At 41.3% G+C, this 18628-nt stretch overlaps 1 protein-coding gene across 1 annotated transcript in view; it reads right to left on the reverse strand.

Moving 5' to 3' along the window:
- LOC311289114 (uncharacterized protein) overlaps positions 1 to 18628 on the reverse strand; it is a gene marked incomplete at its 3' end in the record, with an annotated part of 92348 nt that overhangs the window by 11910 nt on the left and 61810 nt on the right. Inside the window, 12 exon segments of the mRNA XM_084406871.1 lie at positions 6629 to 6931; positions 7237 to 7554; positions 7592 to 7954; positions 8059 to 8373; positions 8604 to 8790; positions 8793 to 8920; positions 9183 to 9443; positions 9527 to 9826; positions 11001 to 11315; positions 11457 to 11759; positions 12493 to 12807; positions 13544 to 13723. Coding sequence (XP_084262997.1) covers positions 6629 to 6931; positions 7237 to 7554; positions 7592 to 7954; positions 8059 to 8373; positions 8604 to 8790; positions 8793 to 8920; positions 9183 to 9443; positions 9527 to 9826; positions 11001 to 11315; positions 11457 to 11759; positions 12493 to 12807; positions 13544 to 13723 — 3288 coding nt within the window.

Below are 18628 nucleotides of genomic sequence, written 5' to 3' on the forward strand. Positions count from 1 at the left end.
AAACCAACGTAATGTTACTTGAAAGCATTATAGCCTACTATTCCTGCTAAACGTCCATGGTTGCAGTTAGTGTTACTACAGTAAATCCATGGTAAATGTTGCAGATCTGTGGACACTGGATAGTTAATTCATGGCACAATGTTTCTTCCTGGCTTCCACGCACTGTTTGATCCGTTAAAGGGATACTCCACCGTTTTTTCATATTAAACTATGTTATTCCCTTAAAGAGCATCTTGCAGGTTAGAAGACCCAACAAGTCAATGTATAGAAAAATAATGTAGGAACTAGATTTTCTTTAAAAAAAATTATAAATATGCTACAGTGGCTTCTGGAGTCGTTTTTGTGAGAAAATTTTACTGAGCGATTAAGTGCACGCACTGAGATGAGAGTATGTATCAACTCGTCTTAGTTAAGGGAATAACATAGTTTAATATGAAAAAACGGTGGAGTATCCCTTTAATAACGGAGAAATGTGAATGTTTCTAGATCTCGCAGCGATGTTATTACTTCTGTGGCGAATTCAAATGCTTTCTTTACTGGATCTCTTATTAGCGCTGTGTAGTAACAGTGTCGCATGATCACGATCAGCTCGCGCTGCTTTGGTCCAAACTGATAAACAACGGTCTGTCAAGCACACAATAACGAGTAGCTCAGGGTTTCGTTCCACTTACATTACGTTTGCCATTTGATGTCGGACAATGTTGTGGTTGCGCCAGCGTCTCTTACATTATGAGCGCGCGTACCACGCGCAACCCGCCTACTTTTGAAATAACGAAATTTTGGTCGTACAAATTTGTACCGAACCGAATTCGGCTAGGTATACATCCGCGCTAAAATATCAAGGTGAAAGTCATCATAGCTTGCGTAGTATAGACCCAGCTCCCAACCCAACTTTGAGAAGATTAGAGTCTCACGCATACATGCCAACCCTCCCGATTTTTCCGGGAGACTCCCGAATTTCAAAGCCCCTCCCGAAAATCTCCCGGACCGACCTTTCTCCCGAATTTCTCCCGATTTCCACCCGGACAACAATGCTACACCATCCGTCACTGGGCGCCGTTTCAGACCAAACGCTTGCGCTCCCATGGCGTCTGTCGTTGCTATGCAACCAAACTGCGCTCTCCATGATGACGACGAAGAAGTATCAGCAAAGGATTAATTGATTTCTAGCCCTTGCATAGAGAGCCTAAGTCCCGCCCCTCCGCTTCCGGCTCATGGGACCTTATTTCGGAAAAAATATGCATGGAAGTCAATGGCGAGAGACAACTTATCTTTTTATTCCGTCTGAACTGTGCCCTGAACTACACATATGATGTTTGTCAATTTAAAAGATAATTATGAAAGTCAAGAAAGTCGCAGTTTGTCATAAAACAGAAGAGTAACGTTTAGTTTTATGTGAAAATCGCTCAATGAACTACATCTCTCGTCTCGCACTATATGTACGTCACCAACATGGTCTCGTATGTGTGTATTCTGGCTCAAAACACTCAGGCATGACGGCGTTACGTTACGATTATAATGTAAGACTATAGAAAAAAATGACAGATGTTAGCTTCAGTAAAGTTAGCTTCATTCATTGAGAGAAAAGGTATGACGTCACATGTGCGCCTTCTGGGTTTGTAGTCTTTGTAATTACGTATTTTCACAGTCTTATACCTCAACAGTTTTACATCAAGCTGCGACTTTCTTGACTTTAAAATGTATCTTTTAAATTGACAAACATCATATGTGTAAATCAGGGCACAATTCAAACGAGATCAAAATATTTGTTGTCTCTCGCCATTGACTACCATACAATATTTTTCCGAAATAAGGTCCCATGGTGGTCGACCGGAAGGGGAGGGACTTAGGCTCTCTATTAGCTTTACTACTAGATATATTTCTGGAGATGAGAAGGAAAAACCCGCCTGGAAAAACTAGCGCATCACATTGCTTCCATTATGAGCGTGCTCGCCGCGGCCGCGCGCCTACGGTTGAAATAATACGACCTTGAGCGCGAAAAAGATGCGATATGTGAACGGCCCCTAGAAGCTGACGTCTGAAATGAAAGGCAAGAACAGCTATTTATTTAGCTTTAGACTGTTACATGAACATTTTAAAATGAAATGTCATAATTATAATGTTTTGAGAGTTTACTTATGTAATTGTTACATTAGGCTATGAATTAATAAATGTTTATTGATAAGATCTAGCTATTTCATGTCTTTTCATTTACAGTAGCATGAACCACGAGTAGTCGAGTAACTCGAGTATTGTTTTGATAAGAAATCGACTAGCAGAAATCAGTAGTCGTGCAACCCCTAGTAGAGGAGTGTTGTTGTTATTGTACAAATTAGGGTCTAACCTCCTGAGGAGAGAAGACGTTTGTGTGTGTGATATATATGACGACCCCCCCCCCCCCCCCCCCGGTCCTTTTGAATATGTGATATATATGACCCTCCCCTCCCCCCCTTTTGAATATCTCCCTAATTCTGAGGTCTCAAGGTTGGCAAGTATGCGTTAACGCCGATAACGGCCCACCACTAATTTTATTGCATGACAAGTATTTGATAGCCTACATCAGGGGCCATATTCACAAAGCATTTTATCTTACCACTAGGAGTACTCCTAAATCACACTAAAAGATTTTAGCTACGAGTTTTCTCTTAAAAGTTATTCACAACGCCTTTCAGACCTACTCTTAGTAAAGAAAAATGACAACTCCTAAAAGAGGGAAGGCTTGTTCGACTTGAACTGGCGCTGCACAGACCGATCGGTGAATGACATCAAAGTACCGCAAGAGCGAATAGAAAGTAGACGGCTCCTATATGCTTTTGTATTTCTCTCGCGGTACTTTGATGTCATAAACCGATCGGTCTGTGCAGCGCCGGTTCAAGTCGAACAAGCCTTGAGTCTTCGTTGCTATGGATGACGTCATTACTCATGCACTAGCTTGACTGAAGTGATCACCTTGATTGGCTGATGATTGTAACGCGGGAATGATTCCAAACACCTCCCCTACGATGATGAGTGACAGGTGACAGGTCTGAGAATGCGTGCGCTACACAAGTAGTGCGAAGGACGGAAGATGATGAATAACTGAATAGCCTAAATGAATAAAGAGTAAGGCTAAACAAATAGCCTAGTAACCTAATGAAACATATGGATTGATGCAATATCTTTGCAACATTATTGAATTAATCTGTCACTATATGCCTCTGCCTACGTTTGCAAAGAGAAGAATATTTTAATTTGATTCACAATGAAACGTTACAATTAGTTTACATGCAATTAGTAGCCTAGTTTTGGCTGTTGTTGGTGGCGTTATTGCATCCCTAGTTATGCCTACAATACAAAATTGTTCCCTTGCGATTGGAAGCTCCTGTAGCCGCCGCATACGCATTTCAAAACATGCATGTGAAATGCCACAAAAAGCGGTTTGTGAATAGGTCTTAGTGAGTTAGGAGTCCTCTCGACTTCTTTAAAGCTGTCCCAGACTTAGGTGCTACTTTTAGGGCTAAAATGGTTTGTGAATTACTCTTAGTCAAAAAAAATTAGGAGTCCTAAAGTTACGAGTGACACGCCCATTATTTTTAGGAGTTGCTCCTAAATTCGCCAGTTAGGAGCTACTTTTAGCCTTAAAATTCTTTGTGAATACGGCCCCAGAAAAGCAGAACTTAATATTTGGTACAGAAACCTTTGTTTGCAATTACAGAGATCATACGTTTCCTGTAGTTCTTGACCAGGTGTGCACACACTGCTGCAGGGATTTTGGCCCACTCCTCCATACAGACCTTCTCCAGATCCTTCAGGTTTCGGGGCTGTCGCTGGGCAATACAGACTTTCAGCTCCCTCCAAAGATTTTCTATTGGGTTCAGGTCTGGAGACTGGCTAGGCCACTCCAGGACCTTGAGATGCTTCTTACGGAGCCACTCCTTAGTTGCCCTGGCTGTGTGTTTTGGGTCGTTGTCATGCTGGAAGACCCAGCCACGACCCATCTTCAATGCTCTTACGGAGGGAAGGAGGTTGTTGGCCAAGATCTCGCGATACATGGCCCCATCCATCCTCCCCTCAATACGGTGCAGTCGTCCTGTCCCCTTTGCAGAAAAGCATCCCCAAAGAATGATGTTTCCACCTCCATGCTTCACAGTTGGGATGGTGTTCTTGGGGTTGTACTCATCCCTCTTCCTCCAAACACGGCGAGTGGCGTGTAGACCAAAAAGCTCTATTTTTGTCTCATCAGACCACATGACCTTCTCCCATTCCTCCTCTGGATCATCAAGATGGTCATTGGCAAACTTCAGACGGGCCTGGACATGTGCTGGCTTGAGCAGGGGGACCTTGCGTGCACTGCAGGATTTTAATCCATGACGGCGTAGGGTGTTACTAATGGTTTTCTTTGAGACTGTGGTCCCAGCTCTCTTCATGTCATTGACCAGGTCCTTCCGTGTAGTTCTGGGCTGATCCCTCACCTTCCTCATGATCATTGATGCCCCACAAGGTGAGATCTTGCATGGTGCCCCAGACCGAGGGAGATTGACCGTCATCTTGAACTTCTTCCATTTTCTAATAATTGCACCAACAGTTGTTGCCTTCTTACAAAGCTGCTTGCCTATTGTCCTGTAGCCCACCCCAGCCTTGTGCAGGTCTACAATTTTATCCCTGATGTCCTTACACATTGTGGAGAGGTTGGAGTCTGTTTGATTGAGTGTGTGGACAGGTGTCTTTTATACAGGTAACGAGTTCAAACAGGTGCAGTTAATACAGGTAATGAGTGGAGAACAGGAGGGCTTCTTAAAGAAAAAATAACAGGTCTGTGAGAGCCGGAATTCTTACTAGTTGGTAGGTGATCAAATACTTATGTCATGCAATAAAATGCAAATTAATTATTTAAAAATCATACAATGTGATATTCTGGATTTTTGTTTTAGATTCCGTCTCTTACAGTTGAAGTTTACCTATGATAAAAATTACAGACCTCTACACAGGGCTCGAAATTAACTTTTTTACTTGGTAGCACTGGTGCTCCCAACTTCAAAAAGTTAGGAGCACCAGCAAAAATTTAGGAGCACCCACCAAAAATTAAGGAGCACCACAACTACAAATTATATATTAACAGATTTTATTTCATCCTGTGGCCAAGATTTGAAATTTGGTCTTCTGGCTCCATATCATCTCACCCCGATGATATTGGCACATGATTTGTCATTTGACATAAATTTAGTGAAGGCAAGCTCTTCTTTGGCGATGGTGTATGCGGTGTTATATTCATAGACAGTATGGTTATATTTGACGTATCCTGCCGATTAAAAGCCTTAATAATCGAACCTGATGAACCTGATTTGTTTGCCACACACCTGTCCCTGCATTTTTTGCTTGGCACTTGGCACTCTATTGCTATTAATATGCTGTATTAATCTTTGTTAATCTTAGTTAATAAAAATACAGCTGTTCATTGTTCATTAATGTTACTTCACAGTGCATTAACTATGTAAAAAAAAAAAAAAAAAAAAAAAACAACAACAATGTATAGGCTATTAGTAGCCCAAATGTTGAAATTAACATTAACAATAGTTATATTAGTTAACAAATTAACAAAGTGCAGTTTTTTTAATAGTACAACTGTGTTAACTAGAATTTAATAAGTGGAACATTATTGTAAAGTGGTACCGATTTGTTATACACCGATTCAGACGTCTCGTGAGTGTGTTGGACAGATCAGTTGTTTTAACCATTCATTAAAGTGAATCGGTTCAAATGAGTCATTAGTTCGCGAATCGGAGTGTCATTAGTGGAAGTGTAGCATACGGCAAGCCTTGTGTGATTATCCCGGTAGTTTATTTTTTAGCACAATTCACACTCCACGGTAATTTAGGAGAAAAAAAAATCTCCGAATGCTCCACGTGAAACTTCGGTCTTCCGCCCTTTTTCTATCGTGTCAAATGATTTTGATTAATATGCGCGGGGGAGAGAGAGCAAGACAGCGCGCGCGCGGCCGGGGCTTTCTCTCGTCAAGCGCAGCAGTCACTCACGCACCGACCAAAGGCTTTGGCGGCCGCCAAAAAAAATCAATGCAGGAAAAACCCCGGGATTGGTTATATAACGTTGGATAGAATGACGGTCCGGCCATCGCGTATCAGCGCACATAAGGTACACACTGTGAAGTAATTTGCAAACGTTTTTAAGAGAAATGAAAACAGGTCGCATCACAACCATTATTTGCACTCGCACAAATGCTCCCAAATATATTTTTAGGTCGCACAGATTAAATTTCAGGAGCATATGCGACCAAAATGGTCGCAATTTCGAGCCTTGCCTCTACATACTTTGTAAGTGGGAAAACCTGCAAAATTGGCAGTGTATTAAATACTTGTTCTCCCCACTGTACATCACATATTGCTGTTATGATTTTTATGTTCTTGTACATCAAATTAACTTACTTGTTCTTTAACTTAACTGTTAACTTTAAATTAACTTACTGTTCACTACAGTAGGAGCCGTACACTGTCTCTGATGTGGAGATGTGGAGCAAGACAAATGATGGAAATCATGACTCTCCTGTTCTATAATCACAATCACAATATTATATACACAATTCATAAAAAGGATAACTGCTATTTTTTAGTGATGGAAATTGCATCAGTCTTACCTGAGCAGGTGATTTTGGCTACTTCATCTCTGTCACAGTCATTCTGTCCCCAGGGTAAAGATGGACACTGCCACAGATTTGAATCATGTGGTCGACATTTCACTTCATCCAGCCAGTTACGAGCTGATTCCAGTCTTGGTGTAGAATCAGACACAACACCAGATCTTCCACAGTTCAGCTCTTGACAGATCAGACTCGCTGTGTCTCCATCCATCTCATTCCAGCACACATTACCCCAGGATCCATTGTAGAAAACCTCCACATTCCCTTCACAGCCCTCAGTTAACCTGATCTCTTTAAACTCTATACATAAATGGGAAAAAGTACATTTTTAAAAGTGTGGGTATTATGGACACATAAATGTGTTGTTAAAGTTGTTAACAAATACAACCTTTGATTTTAATAATTTATTAGTAGATGTTGAAATTAATATTAACTAAGATTAATAAAAGCTGTAGGAATATTGTTAATTTTAGTTTATGTTAACTAAGGTTAACTGATGTTAACTAATGAAATTGTAAAGTGTTAACTTGAAGTTTCTTAAAATGTTATATTCATTACATGTTTAATTTAAACACATATACTGTATAGAAGCATGCCATGTTTACCTGAGCACACGACTCCTACATCCTCCTTGTGTTGACAGTCATGTTTCCCCCAGCCTGGAGAAGAGCAGTTCCACAGGGACGTCTCATTCCCCTCACACTCCACCTCATCCAGCCATATGGGTCCAGAACCAGGACCAAACCAGGCTGGTACCTGCTGGTTACTGAGGGCCACTCCACACTGCAGCTGTCTGCACACCACATGGGCATCTTTAATATCCCAGGAGTCATCACACACTGTCCCCCATGAGCCGCTGTGAAAAACCTCCAGCCTCCCTGCACAGTCTCCCCCAGAACCCACCAGCCTGATGGACCCGCGACCTGATATTCAAAGAGAGAAAAACACATTATTGATCACTAACAACTGAAGAATCTGCCCAGATGTTGTTGTTCTCACCAAGGCAGGTGATTGACAGCTGTTGTGTGGAGCTGCAGTTGAGAGTTTGTGGAGAGCTGCAGTTCTCCAGATGAGCTTCACTCCCAGAGCACTGGAAGCCCGTCACACACTCATGACTGTGTTCAGGACTGGATGAAGAGGAGCCGGAGAAGTTCAGCACAGAGCCACAGCCCAGCTGTCTGCAGACCACAGAGGATTCAGTGAGACTCCAGGAGTCCAGCAGAACTCTCCTCCAGACCTGATGGATGGAAACTTCCAGCTCCCCCTCACACTGTCTCTCTCCAGACAACCGCACCAGACCGTCATGAACAGCCAGAGAGGAACCTGAGGAGAAGATCTCATGTTTTACTAAAGTAAGACTTGTGTTTGAACAATATAGTGTTTATATATTATATAGAGAGTTTTTCAGTAGTGTCAAATAAGTTTACCAGAGCAAATGACTCCAACATCTCGTCTATGAGAACATTCAGCTCGACTCCATGAAGAGATGGAACATTCTGAGAGTTTTGTTTCATTCCCGTCACAATCAAACACATCAGCCCAGATTTCACCACTTCCCTCTCCAAACCAGTCTGATCCCACAACAGATACAGCAGTCCCACAATTCAGCTGTCTACAGAGGACACTGGCAGCTCTCATATCCCAGCATGCATCGCACACTGTGCCCCATTCATTGAGGAACCGAAGCTCCACTCTTCCAAAACAAGAGTCTGAACCGTTTACCAGTCTGAGATCAGTGTAACCTGTGCAAATAACTTTTGTCATTACAAGGCACATTAAAAAAAAAACTTCTATCCTACAACATATCTTGATAGGGAAAAAAATCATTACTTAACCACAACAATGCAAAAAAAAAAAAAGAGAAAAACTTGGGAGAAGAAAGTTTTGTAATATAATTCATTAAAGATTGCAGTATATCTTGCATTTTAATGATAGAGAATTGATGAAGAGACACTGAATATTGATAATTTACCAGAGCAGATTAGTCCCACATTATTTTCACTGGTGCAGTTGTGTTTGTGTGATGATGATATTGAGCAAAATGATATCTGAGACTCATTTCCTCTGCACTGAATCTCTTGTGTCCACATCTGAGCGTCTCCTTTGCCAAAAGCATCTTCTCCCAGCACCTGTACAGGAACCCCACAGTCCAGCTCTCTATACACACAACCTCTGCATCCTGCTGGTCAAAGGCAGCGTCACACACTGAAACCCACGACTGATCATCAAGTATCTCCAACCTCCCAGAGCAAAGATGAGGCCCACCAGCAAGTCTGGAAGGTTTATGGCCTGTTTATATTACATGAATCACAAAACAAAGTAGACATAAACAAATAGTACACATGTAATGCAAACAAAACATGTAACAATACAGATATGTTAACTTAATACACAAAGTTTTCAACATAAAGCATAATCATTTTTTGCGTAAACATAAACCATTGGTAACAAGTAGAAAACACAAGGGTGAAATGCTTTTAAGTCCAGCATTATTTACCTGAACAGATGACCCCGGCATTTGAATAGTGAGTACAGTCATGTATGCTCCAACCTGATGTCCCACAGTTCTTCAGTGTTGACTCTGATCCAGCACATAACACATAACTCATCCAGATAGGTTCTGATCCTTGTCCAAACTGAGCATCACTCAGAGCATCTACAGGTTCTCCACAGTCCAGCTCTCTACACACCACTGCAGCATCAGGCATATCCCAAAAATCACCACACACTGTTCCCCACTGACCTCTATGAAGAACCTCCACTCTACCAGCACAGCGACTGTTGCCACCCACCAACCTCACATTCTTTTTATCTAAGTGACAGAAGAATAAAGAGAGAATAGACATAAAAGGTAAAAGATTAAAAAGAATAAGAATCTCATATTTTATTTCTTACCAGCACAGATCAGCCCCTGGAAATTATCATGTGAACAGCTGTTTTTATGTAAGGATTTTGCACAGAGGTGAATCTGAGACTCATTTCCTCTGCACTGAATCTCTTGTGTCCACATCTGAGCGTCTCCTTTGCCAAAAGCATCTTCTCCCAGCACCTGTACAGGAGCCCCACAGTCCAGCTCTCTACACACAACCTCTGCATCCTGCTGGTCAAAGGCAGCGTCACACACTGAAACCCACGACTGATCATCAAGTATCTCTAACCTCCCAGAGCAGCGAGAACCTCCAACCAGCCGGACTTCTGAAAGAGCACAGACAATTATAGTTTTTCTCAGTCACCTGATCCAAAGTGAAGTGAGCAAGTCTTTTATATGCTGAAGAAAAAGCTTAAGGGGTCTTGCCCCCGAATCAAGCAGGAGCTGAAGATGGCTACAGTACAGCGTCACACACTGAAACCCACGACTGATTGTGAAGTATCTCTAACCTCCCAGAACAACTGGAGTTTCCGATAAGCCTGACACCTGAAGTAGCAAGAGATAAATAACCGTTTTTTGTTTGTTATCTAAATGTCATGAATTTCTACCACACCGAACCATTTATTAATGTGAAAAGGAAATTAATTAAATGCTTTACACTGTAAAAAATTTGTAACACTCCCAAATCAAAAATTTCAATTGACCGATAACATCTAAATTTTTCAATTGGCCCAAGTGAAAATCTGTACATTTAATTTTAGAATTTACAGAATTTCACTTGGGCCAATTGAAAAATTTAGATGTTATCGGTCAATTGAAATTTTTGATTTGGGAGTGTTACAAATTTTTTACAGTGTATGAAAGATTAATTAAAATGGATAATTCAGTTAGAAAAAAAACACTGTCATCATGTCCTATGTAGGGTTGCAGGGATGCTGGAGCCTATCGCGTCTCAAGGCAAAAGTAGGGAAATACACATGATGAATGGCCAGCCCATCATAGAACTAACACACACAGACATACACATTCACATTCTCACTAATACTGTACCTATGGACAATTTACTGTCTCCAATTTACCTATCCTGCATGTTTGTGAGGGAACTATTAATTCAAATCCAAATGACTTTCTTTTCTTCCAATGAACACAAAAAGCTCATTTTTAAAGAATATCCTGGCCAGTGGCCACTCTTTTGAACATAATGGAAGTGAGTTAAGACATGCTATCAAAGCAAAGAAGAAGAATCAATTTCATTCTGTTACTCACACAAAAACTATTGGATGTAATTTTATTTTAAAAAAATGCACAAACCTCATTTACCACTTCAGGATGTTTCTTATTTTGAATCTTGAAAATAAAACACCTTTGTGCTCCACAGAAAAAAGCAATTCTGATTTGGCCTAACTTGAGAGTGAATTTTCCTTTTTGGGTGAACTATCCCTTTAAGGCAGGTGGATCTTGAATAATATAAAAACAGAATTGAGGTTTGGAGCAGCTTACCTGAACAGATGACTCCCACATCATTAGTATGATCGCACTGATATAAACCCCATTTTACTGATCCACAGTTCTTCAATGTCGATTCTGATCCGGTACATAACCTGCGATTTGGCCAGATTGGTCCTGATCCTGGTCCAAAATGAGCATCACCAAGAACATCTACAGGTTCTCCACAGTTTATCTCTCTACACACCACTGCAGCTTCAGTCATATCAAAGTCAAAACCACACACTGTTCCCCACTCTCCCTTATGAAGAACCTCCACTCTACCAGCACAGCGACTGTGACCACCAACCAGTCTTACTCTCATATTGTCTATATAATGAATAACAAAAATAGAGAGAGATAAGAAAAATATACAGACAAACAGAAAGAAAAATTATCACACAAAGTGAAAAAAAAATGTATAGTTTAGTTAAATACATTTAAAAAAAATATATATATAATAACTCTAACCTGCACACACCAGATCAACACCAGTGTTGTCAGAACAATTGTTTTCATGTGATGGTGATGTTGGACAGAGGTGAATCTGAGACTCGTTTCCTCTGCACTGAATCTCTTGTGTCCACATCTGAGCGTCTCCTTTGCCAAAAGCATCTTCTCCCAGCACCTGTACAGGAGCCCCACAGTCCAGCTCTCTACACACAACCTCTGCATCCTGCTGGTCAAAGGCAGCGTCACACACTGAAACCCACGACTGATCATCAAGTATCTCTAACCTCCCAGAGCAGCGAGAACCTCCAACCAGCCGGACTTCTGAATAAGACAAACAGATCAACAAAATCATGGCTTATTTTAAAGGTATATAGCAGGACAGATTTCCACCCCCAAAGCCCTGTCCCGAATGGAGCATTTAAGGTGCATTTGGGTTCTTGCAGAATAGTAATGGCTGCTGCTTGCGAATATCTGAGAGTTCCACAGGTCCATCTGGGACACAACCTCAGATTTTCATAACTGTACACTGTATTTAGTTTCCCACTTTACCAGCTAAGAATGCGATACAGTAAGTAAAGCTGTAAAATGTTGTGACAGTTATTACAGTCATGTGAAAAAGAAAGGACACCCTTTAGAATTTTATGGTTTTACGTATTAGAAAATTGACAAAAAAAAAATCACCTGGTTGTTAGCTTAGTCGTTAGCAGTAAGGGTGTACTTAGTTTGTCACCCACGTGTCACGTGTTGTTGTTCATCTGATGTTGTATTTACCTAATTTTAAGGACCGGATGATTTTTTTTTATTATGTCCTTATACGTAAAACTATAGAATTCAATAGGGTGTCCTTTCTTTTTCAGATAACTGTGTGTTTAAATGAAAACAAATTCATGAAAGGAAAAAAATATATATAAGATTGTACAATTATTATATACAGTATCTATTTTTATATCACAGTTATTTTAACAGAAGAGAAGGTGGAAATAGTCATGTAAAATAAAAATGATTAATGCTTTTGACAAGTGTTTTGTATAATAATATACAACTTTTATCTTACCTGAGCAAATGACTTGAGCGCTCTTATCAAGACACTCGTCATGAAAACTCAATTCTATGGATCCACATTTCTTAAGAGTAGACTCTGATCCACTACAAATTGCAATTTTCATTAAGACTGGCCTTGATCCCAGTCCAAACTGAGCATCACCCAGAGCATCTACAGGTTCTCCACAGTCCAGCTCTCTACACACCACTGCAGCATCAGCCAAATCCCAGCCAACATCACACACTGTTCCCCACTGACCTCTATGAAGAACCTCCACTCTACCAGCACAGCGACTGCTACCATTTACCAGTCTCACATTTGTTATGTCTGAAATGTAAGAAAGAGAGAAAGGCAATAGAAAAAGTGAGTTGAAATGTAAAATATCAAAATAAAAGACAAAAATGCTCTGCTGCATTTTGAATTCCTACCAGTACACAGCAAAACAATGTTGTGCGCATGTGAACAGTTTTCATGTGATGGTGATGTTGGACAGAAGTGAATCTGAGACTCATTTCCTCTGCACTGAATCTCTTGTGTCCACATCTGAGCGTCTCCTTTGCCAAAAGCATCTTCTCCCAGCACCTGTACAGGAGCCCCACAGTCCAGCTCTCTACACACAACCTCTGCATCCTGCTGGTCAAAGGCAGCGTCACACACTGAAACCCACATCTGATCATCAAGTATCTCTAACCTCCCAGAGCAGCGAGAACCTCCAACCAGCCGGACTTCTAAATAAGACAGCATAGATCAACAAAACATTGGCTTATTAAAAATTATTTGTTGAATTGTTTTTGAATGGCTAAATAATGAAACATTTTAACAATTAACATCAACTCTTAGAAACCAATATGGAAGCACAAAACTTTACACACAGATATGACTTAGAATGTAAAATGTGTAAAATGTACTTTACCTGAGCAGATGACTCCAGCATCTTTACTATGATCACAGTTGTGTTTTTCCCATCCTCCTGATCCACACTTCTCCACTGTTGACTCAGATCCAGCACACCATACATAACTCATCCAGATTGGTCCTGATCCTTGTCCAAAGTAAGCATCACTCAGAGCATCTACAGGTTCTCCACAGTCCAGCTCTCTACACACCACTGCAGCATCAGCCAAATCCCAGTCATTGTGACACACTGTTCCCCACTGACCTCTATGAAGAACCTCCACTCTACCAGCACAGCGACTGTGACCACCAACCAGCCTCACATTTACATGGACTGATGCTGAGAGAGCTGACACAATGAGAGAAAGATAAAGGAGAGTGGAAGAGAGGAAGAGAAAAAAAACATACATTCCGTGAAAAAGTGTGAAGAGTTTTTGATTTTAATATTTCTTCCTGTTTTCTCTGTGTAGTGCAGTGGACCTCTTTAGCTATTGAAATAATATTGTGTAAAAGGATTGTGCAATACGGAAGCCCTAAAGTGCCATGCATTATTCTCTTTTCGGTCTTGTTTTTTTACAAAAATGTTTAATCACAGCTTAATTTTCTTTAGGATTTCTATACTGTATACATACACTGCTTAATCATGGATGAGCAAATAGTTTTATCTTTGAAAGGGGAAATATATTATGTCAATTAAACACCACTTCCAAATTAATGTTTATCAAATCAGAACTTTATCGTTGTAGACACTATAGTGACTATTTCTATTTCATTGCTAAGTGAACTCAAGGGACTGAGATTTCTGTACAGTTATAAAATGATGTTTGACAAATGCAATTGAATAATTTACAGTTGACAAAATAAACTTTGTTGACAATTTTATGTCATGTAAAAATTAAGCAGAGATCTAATAATCCAATGATCTGTAAATAACAAATGCATTTATTATTATTATCATTTGAGACACCACATTACAGTCATACTTAATTTTAAGTATTTGAAGAACACAATACCGAATTTCTGAAGAAACTTCACTTTCATTCCTTGTCTACTTACCAGCTGTGATGAGTATTATAACTAAAGACAGTAAAATGAGTGTCAGGCATCTCTCCATCTCTCCATCTCTTTCTGCTTGATTAATTCAACATCCAGTACAAGATTCTCCGCACTGATGATACAGAAGTACAGGCGTCCTCTCTCAGCCCCCTTAATGAGAGAGAAAGAGGTTTAAAACCCTCCAATCACACTCGCTGTTACCTTATTAGACAGAACAGAGGAAATCATCAAACAACTTCAGTGACAAATCAGATCAGGCTTTAATGATCTTCTCCATATATATCTAACAGTCAGTGCTGATGGGCTCCTCCTCCCCACCCATCAAGACTGAGGGGATGCAGAAACACACACACACATATTTGACTGACTTACAGGATACAGGAAACTCTCCAGTTATTTACAGCATCAAAGCCCAACACCTGCAGAGAAGAGATAAAAGCACTGATAACTAACTGTGAACACTGTCTATTAGATATGTTAGCATGACATTAACCAGTAACAAAAAAGCCATTAAAAATGTAAATGTTAACCAAGAGCACAGTGCTAACTAACTGTGAATGTCCTACACACTGTCTATTAATGTATACATGTTAGCATGATATTAACATGTAATAAACTCAACTCTGTAAAATGGATACTATTGTAAAATGGCATTTAAAAAAATAAGTTAATAAATGCTTGCAAGAGCACATGGCAAAAGTTAGTTCTAATTACACAGAGGGGTGGAAAACATCACAATATTTATTTTGTGACACCCTCCTTCAGTGTATGTTAAATAATTGCTTTGACTAATGTGAAATTGACCTAATTCCACAAAAGTGGTTTCAGATGGCCCACAAAAACCATAACCATAGTAAGGATAAGTATGTTGTTCACATTGTGACCAGTAGAGAGAGCCAGTACTACAGTACTGTACAGTACAGAACTACAGTATCTGCCAAAGCCCTCATATACCCTCATATATTGAGTATTTTACAGTTTGGATGAGAGCTTTTTAGGTAATTTCTCTTGTGAAATGGCAAGTATATAAAAAAGTAAAAAAGTAAAATAAAAAAAAAGTCAGGATTTCTGAAGAAAACACTTTTAACTTTTAATGATATCAATAACCTATAAAAAGTTTGGAAGTAACATGCGAGTGATGCCATAAGATTTATAAGCTGTTTTCCTCATGGGGACCAAAAAATGTCCCCACAAGCACAAGGTTACAAAGGATATTGCATAGATTCATACTTTCATATCCATGTAGCTCCCCATCACAGACCGTTCTAGAGATTTGCATTCGAAGGGGTGGCTTACCAATATACAGTCCCACCATTTGGACTGACCCAAATGACTGCTCCGTGCACCTTCATGATATGCGCCCCTCTCCCCCTGAGACGGATGGGAGTACTCCTCCTGAATTACCTCAATGATTGATTGCTTTTAGCCCAATCGAAGGAGGAACTATGAGCGCACAGATCTATGCTCCTCAGTCACTTGGAGAGTCTGGGGTTCAGGATCAAGCAGAGCAAAAACTTGCTGCCCCGTATCCCAGAGCCAGCGCATCTGGCGCTTTCAGGCGAACGCACCCCGTCCGAGTTCAAGGTATACACGGCAGCTTTCACAGCGTACCACACTCCTATAGCTGGCCAGTCAGTTGTAAAGCCCTGCATTTCACTAGTTCACACTTACAAATAAGTCAGATAGAATAAATGCGTATTTGGCGTGCTGTCCGAGGAGAGGGCTCCGGGCTCGGTATTCGGCCCGAACCCAGAGTACTCCCCCCGTATTCCTGGCTGTGAAAGAACAAGCCAAGGGTGAGGAGTCGGGGTGGTGGAGGGATGCTGAAACTATCAAGGAAGTTAGGTGAGTTGACAGAGTGAATATATATATGCTTCCTCTCATGCTGATAGGGTAGACATGGTAATTGTTTGATGAGATGATTGATAGATTGGTTGATTGATTGATTATTTGAACGTGCTCCTCCCGAACTTTGTTTATAAAACATCATTTCAGTCCGAGCCCGACGGGCCCCGACTTATTTACACCCCTAGGGCCGGGCTTCGGGGCAATTTTCATGTCATAGTTCACACACTGGCCGGGCCTCAGGCCTGTTTTAGGCTTATCCTTCTTTTTATATTTTAGACATTAATTAAAAGAAAATATGAGAAGTTGGCGATGGGAAAACAAACATAGAAAGACATTTTATAACCTATCACACTGACATATGACTGACACATGACAGTCTGCTCACGCAAACGCACACAGAAAGTTTCCTGGCGGCGCGACCCACGATTCACATTAGACTGGCTCGCTCTGTGTTTAGTGTCCCCGCCAGCAGCAGTAGTGAGCTCTTCAGCGCAGATGGAAGAGTTATAGAAGAAAGGAGGACTGGATTAAAACCTTCCACTGTGGATGCTGTGCTTTTTCTCCACGATGCTCTGTAAGCGACTGTTCTTAGCCATGTTAGGAGGCTGTCTTGTTGTTTTTCGTTTGATTGGACTTTATTTTCATTAGTCTAACTGTTGGAAACTATTGGAAATAAGAATGGCCATGTTCTGTAGTGAAGACTTGATTTTTGAGGTAAGATAACCTGCATGTTTGTTTTTTATTTTATTTGTTTAGATTGTATAGCTCATTTCGTTTGCAAGCGCTGTTGTGACTGCGAGCAGCAGAGAAGCCTGCCTCAGCTTTTCAAAAATGTCGTTTTACTGTGGTTGTGATAATAAACGTTTAAACTAACTGTCTGTGTGATATGCTTGAATTGTTGTATATCTATGGATTTTATTGTAGCCAAGTAAAAAGTGTTGATTTGAGAGGCTAAACTGATCAAACATGTTTAACTCGCTGTCGGCTGCTTGGTCGTCATAAATGTATTTATTTTTTAGATAAATCTAGGGCCTAGATTTGAGGCCTGTGCAGGGCTTTAGTCAGTTGAGACCCACGACCTGGTGGTCAGATTTCTCAGAGGGGCCAGGGGGGCTAAATCCGCTTCTAGGACCTGTCCATTGTCTTGAAGGCACTTTGTGGCCCTCCATTTTAGCCACTTCGACCTTCGGCCAGGCTGGTTGGCTCTGGCATCGTTCAAGCGAGTTGGTGAGCTGCAGGCTCTTTCAGTGGACGCCTCCTGTCTCGAGTTTGGGCCCAACGGCAGTAAAGTCGTCCTTAGGCCCAGATGAGGCTAAGTGCCTAAGGTGCTTTTCATGGCCTTTGTACCACAATTGCCCATGTGTCCATTGCTGATATCTGTGGGCCGGCTGGTTGGTCCTAACCGTCCACCTTTGCCAGATTTTATAACCTAAAAGTGCCTGCTCTCCAGGCATGGATTTAGTCTGCCTATTCGCTTCCCACCCTCTGGGGTTTTCTCTAAGTGGCATTATGACCCACGGGCTCAAAACTAAAAAAAAAAAATCAAAAAGAAAACTTAAATAGGCAGTCAGCCCTGCCTGTTTTGCTGGGCTGAAAAGCCATTTGTCTGTAGGTGCACAGACGTGAACCAATCAGGCTTCAGTATTCGGAAAACTCAGTTCCCTTTCAAGGGAACTCGAGCTGCGTCGAGAAGCTGTGGGAACGCCTCTGTGTGATTGCACCATGAAGCACGTATGAAATCAGTACAATGGCGTGACGAAACGTCATGTGACATTAATCGGAAACTATAAAGCATACCTGGAACAAATCTCCCTTCAGTGCCCTCAGGGGCCGTTCTGCCAACCCCACAACCTCGTGTGCTTTGGGACACAGCGGTCTCCAGCAAGTTCTAGTCTCAGTGTCTGACTCGCAGTAGGAGGGTTTAAGAGGGGTCAGTTCGGTTGTTTCCTGCCGGTCATCCGTTTCAGGACACTGGATTGACTTCTCGAGCTATACTAGAGACCAGTCTCGAGAGGCTGGTTCCTTTAGTAGTCTCAGCCGTAGTCATCTTGGGATAAGACAGATCTGAGGACAGTCATTATCTCGAAGAAGGCTTCGACAAAGAAGTCCTGACGGAGAGTCCTCTGGAGATTTCCCTCAGGGGGGACCTTTCTCTCAGGCGAGCGGGTTGATCCTTCACCCCCATCCAGAATTGAGGAAACTTTGGGCTTGGGCTCTGAGGGGGCCCAGCTCATAAGTTCAGGTCTCTCAACCGAGATTGTTGAGACCATCCTCCACTCCAGAGCTCCCTCCACGAGGAAACTCTACGCCTTGAAGTGGTTATTTTTTTTACTTCCTGGTGCGGAGGGCA

Source organism: Rutilus rutilus (assembly GCF_951802725.1).
Source record: "Rutilus rutilus genome assembly, chromosome: 4".
NCBI classification, from domain to species: domain Eukaryota; kingdom Metazoa; phylum Chordata; class Actinopteri; order Cypriniformes; family Leuciscidae; genus Rutilus; species Rutilus rutilus.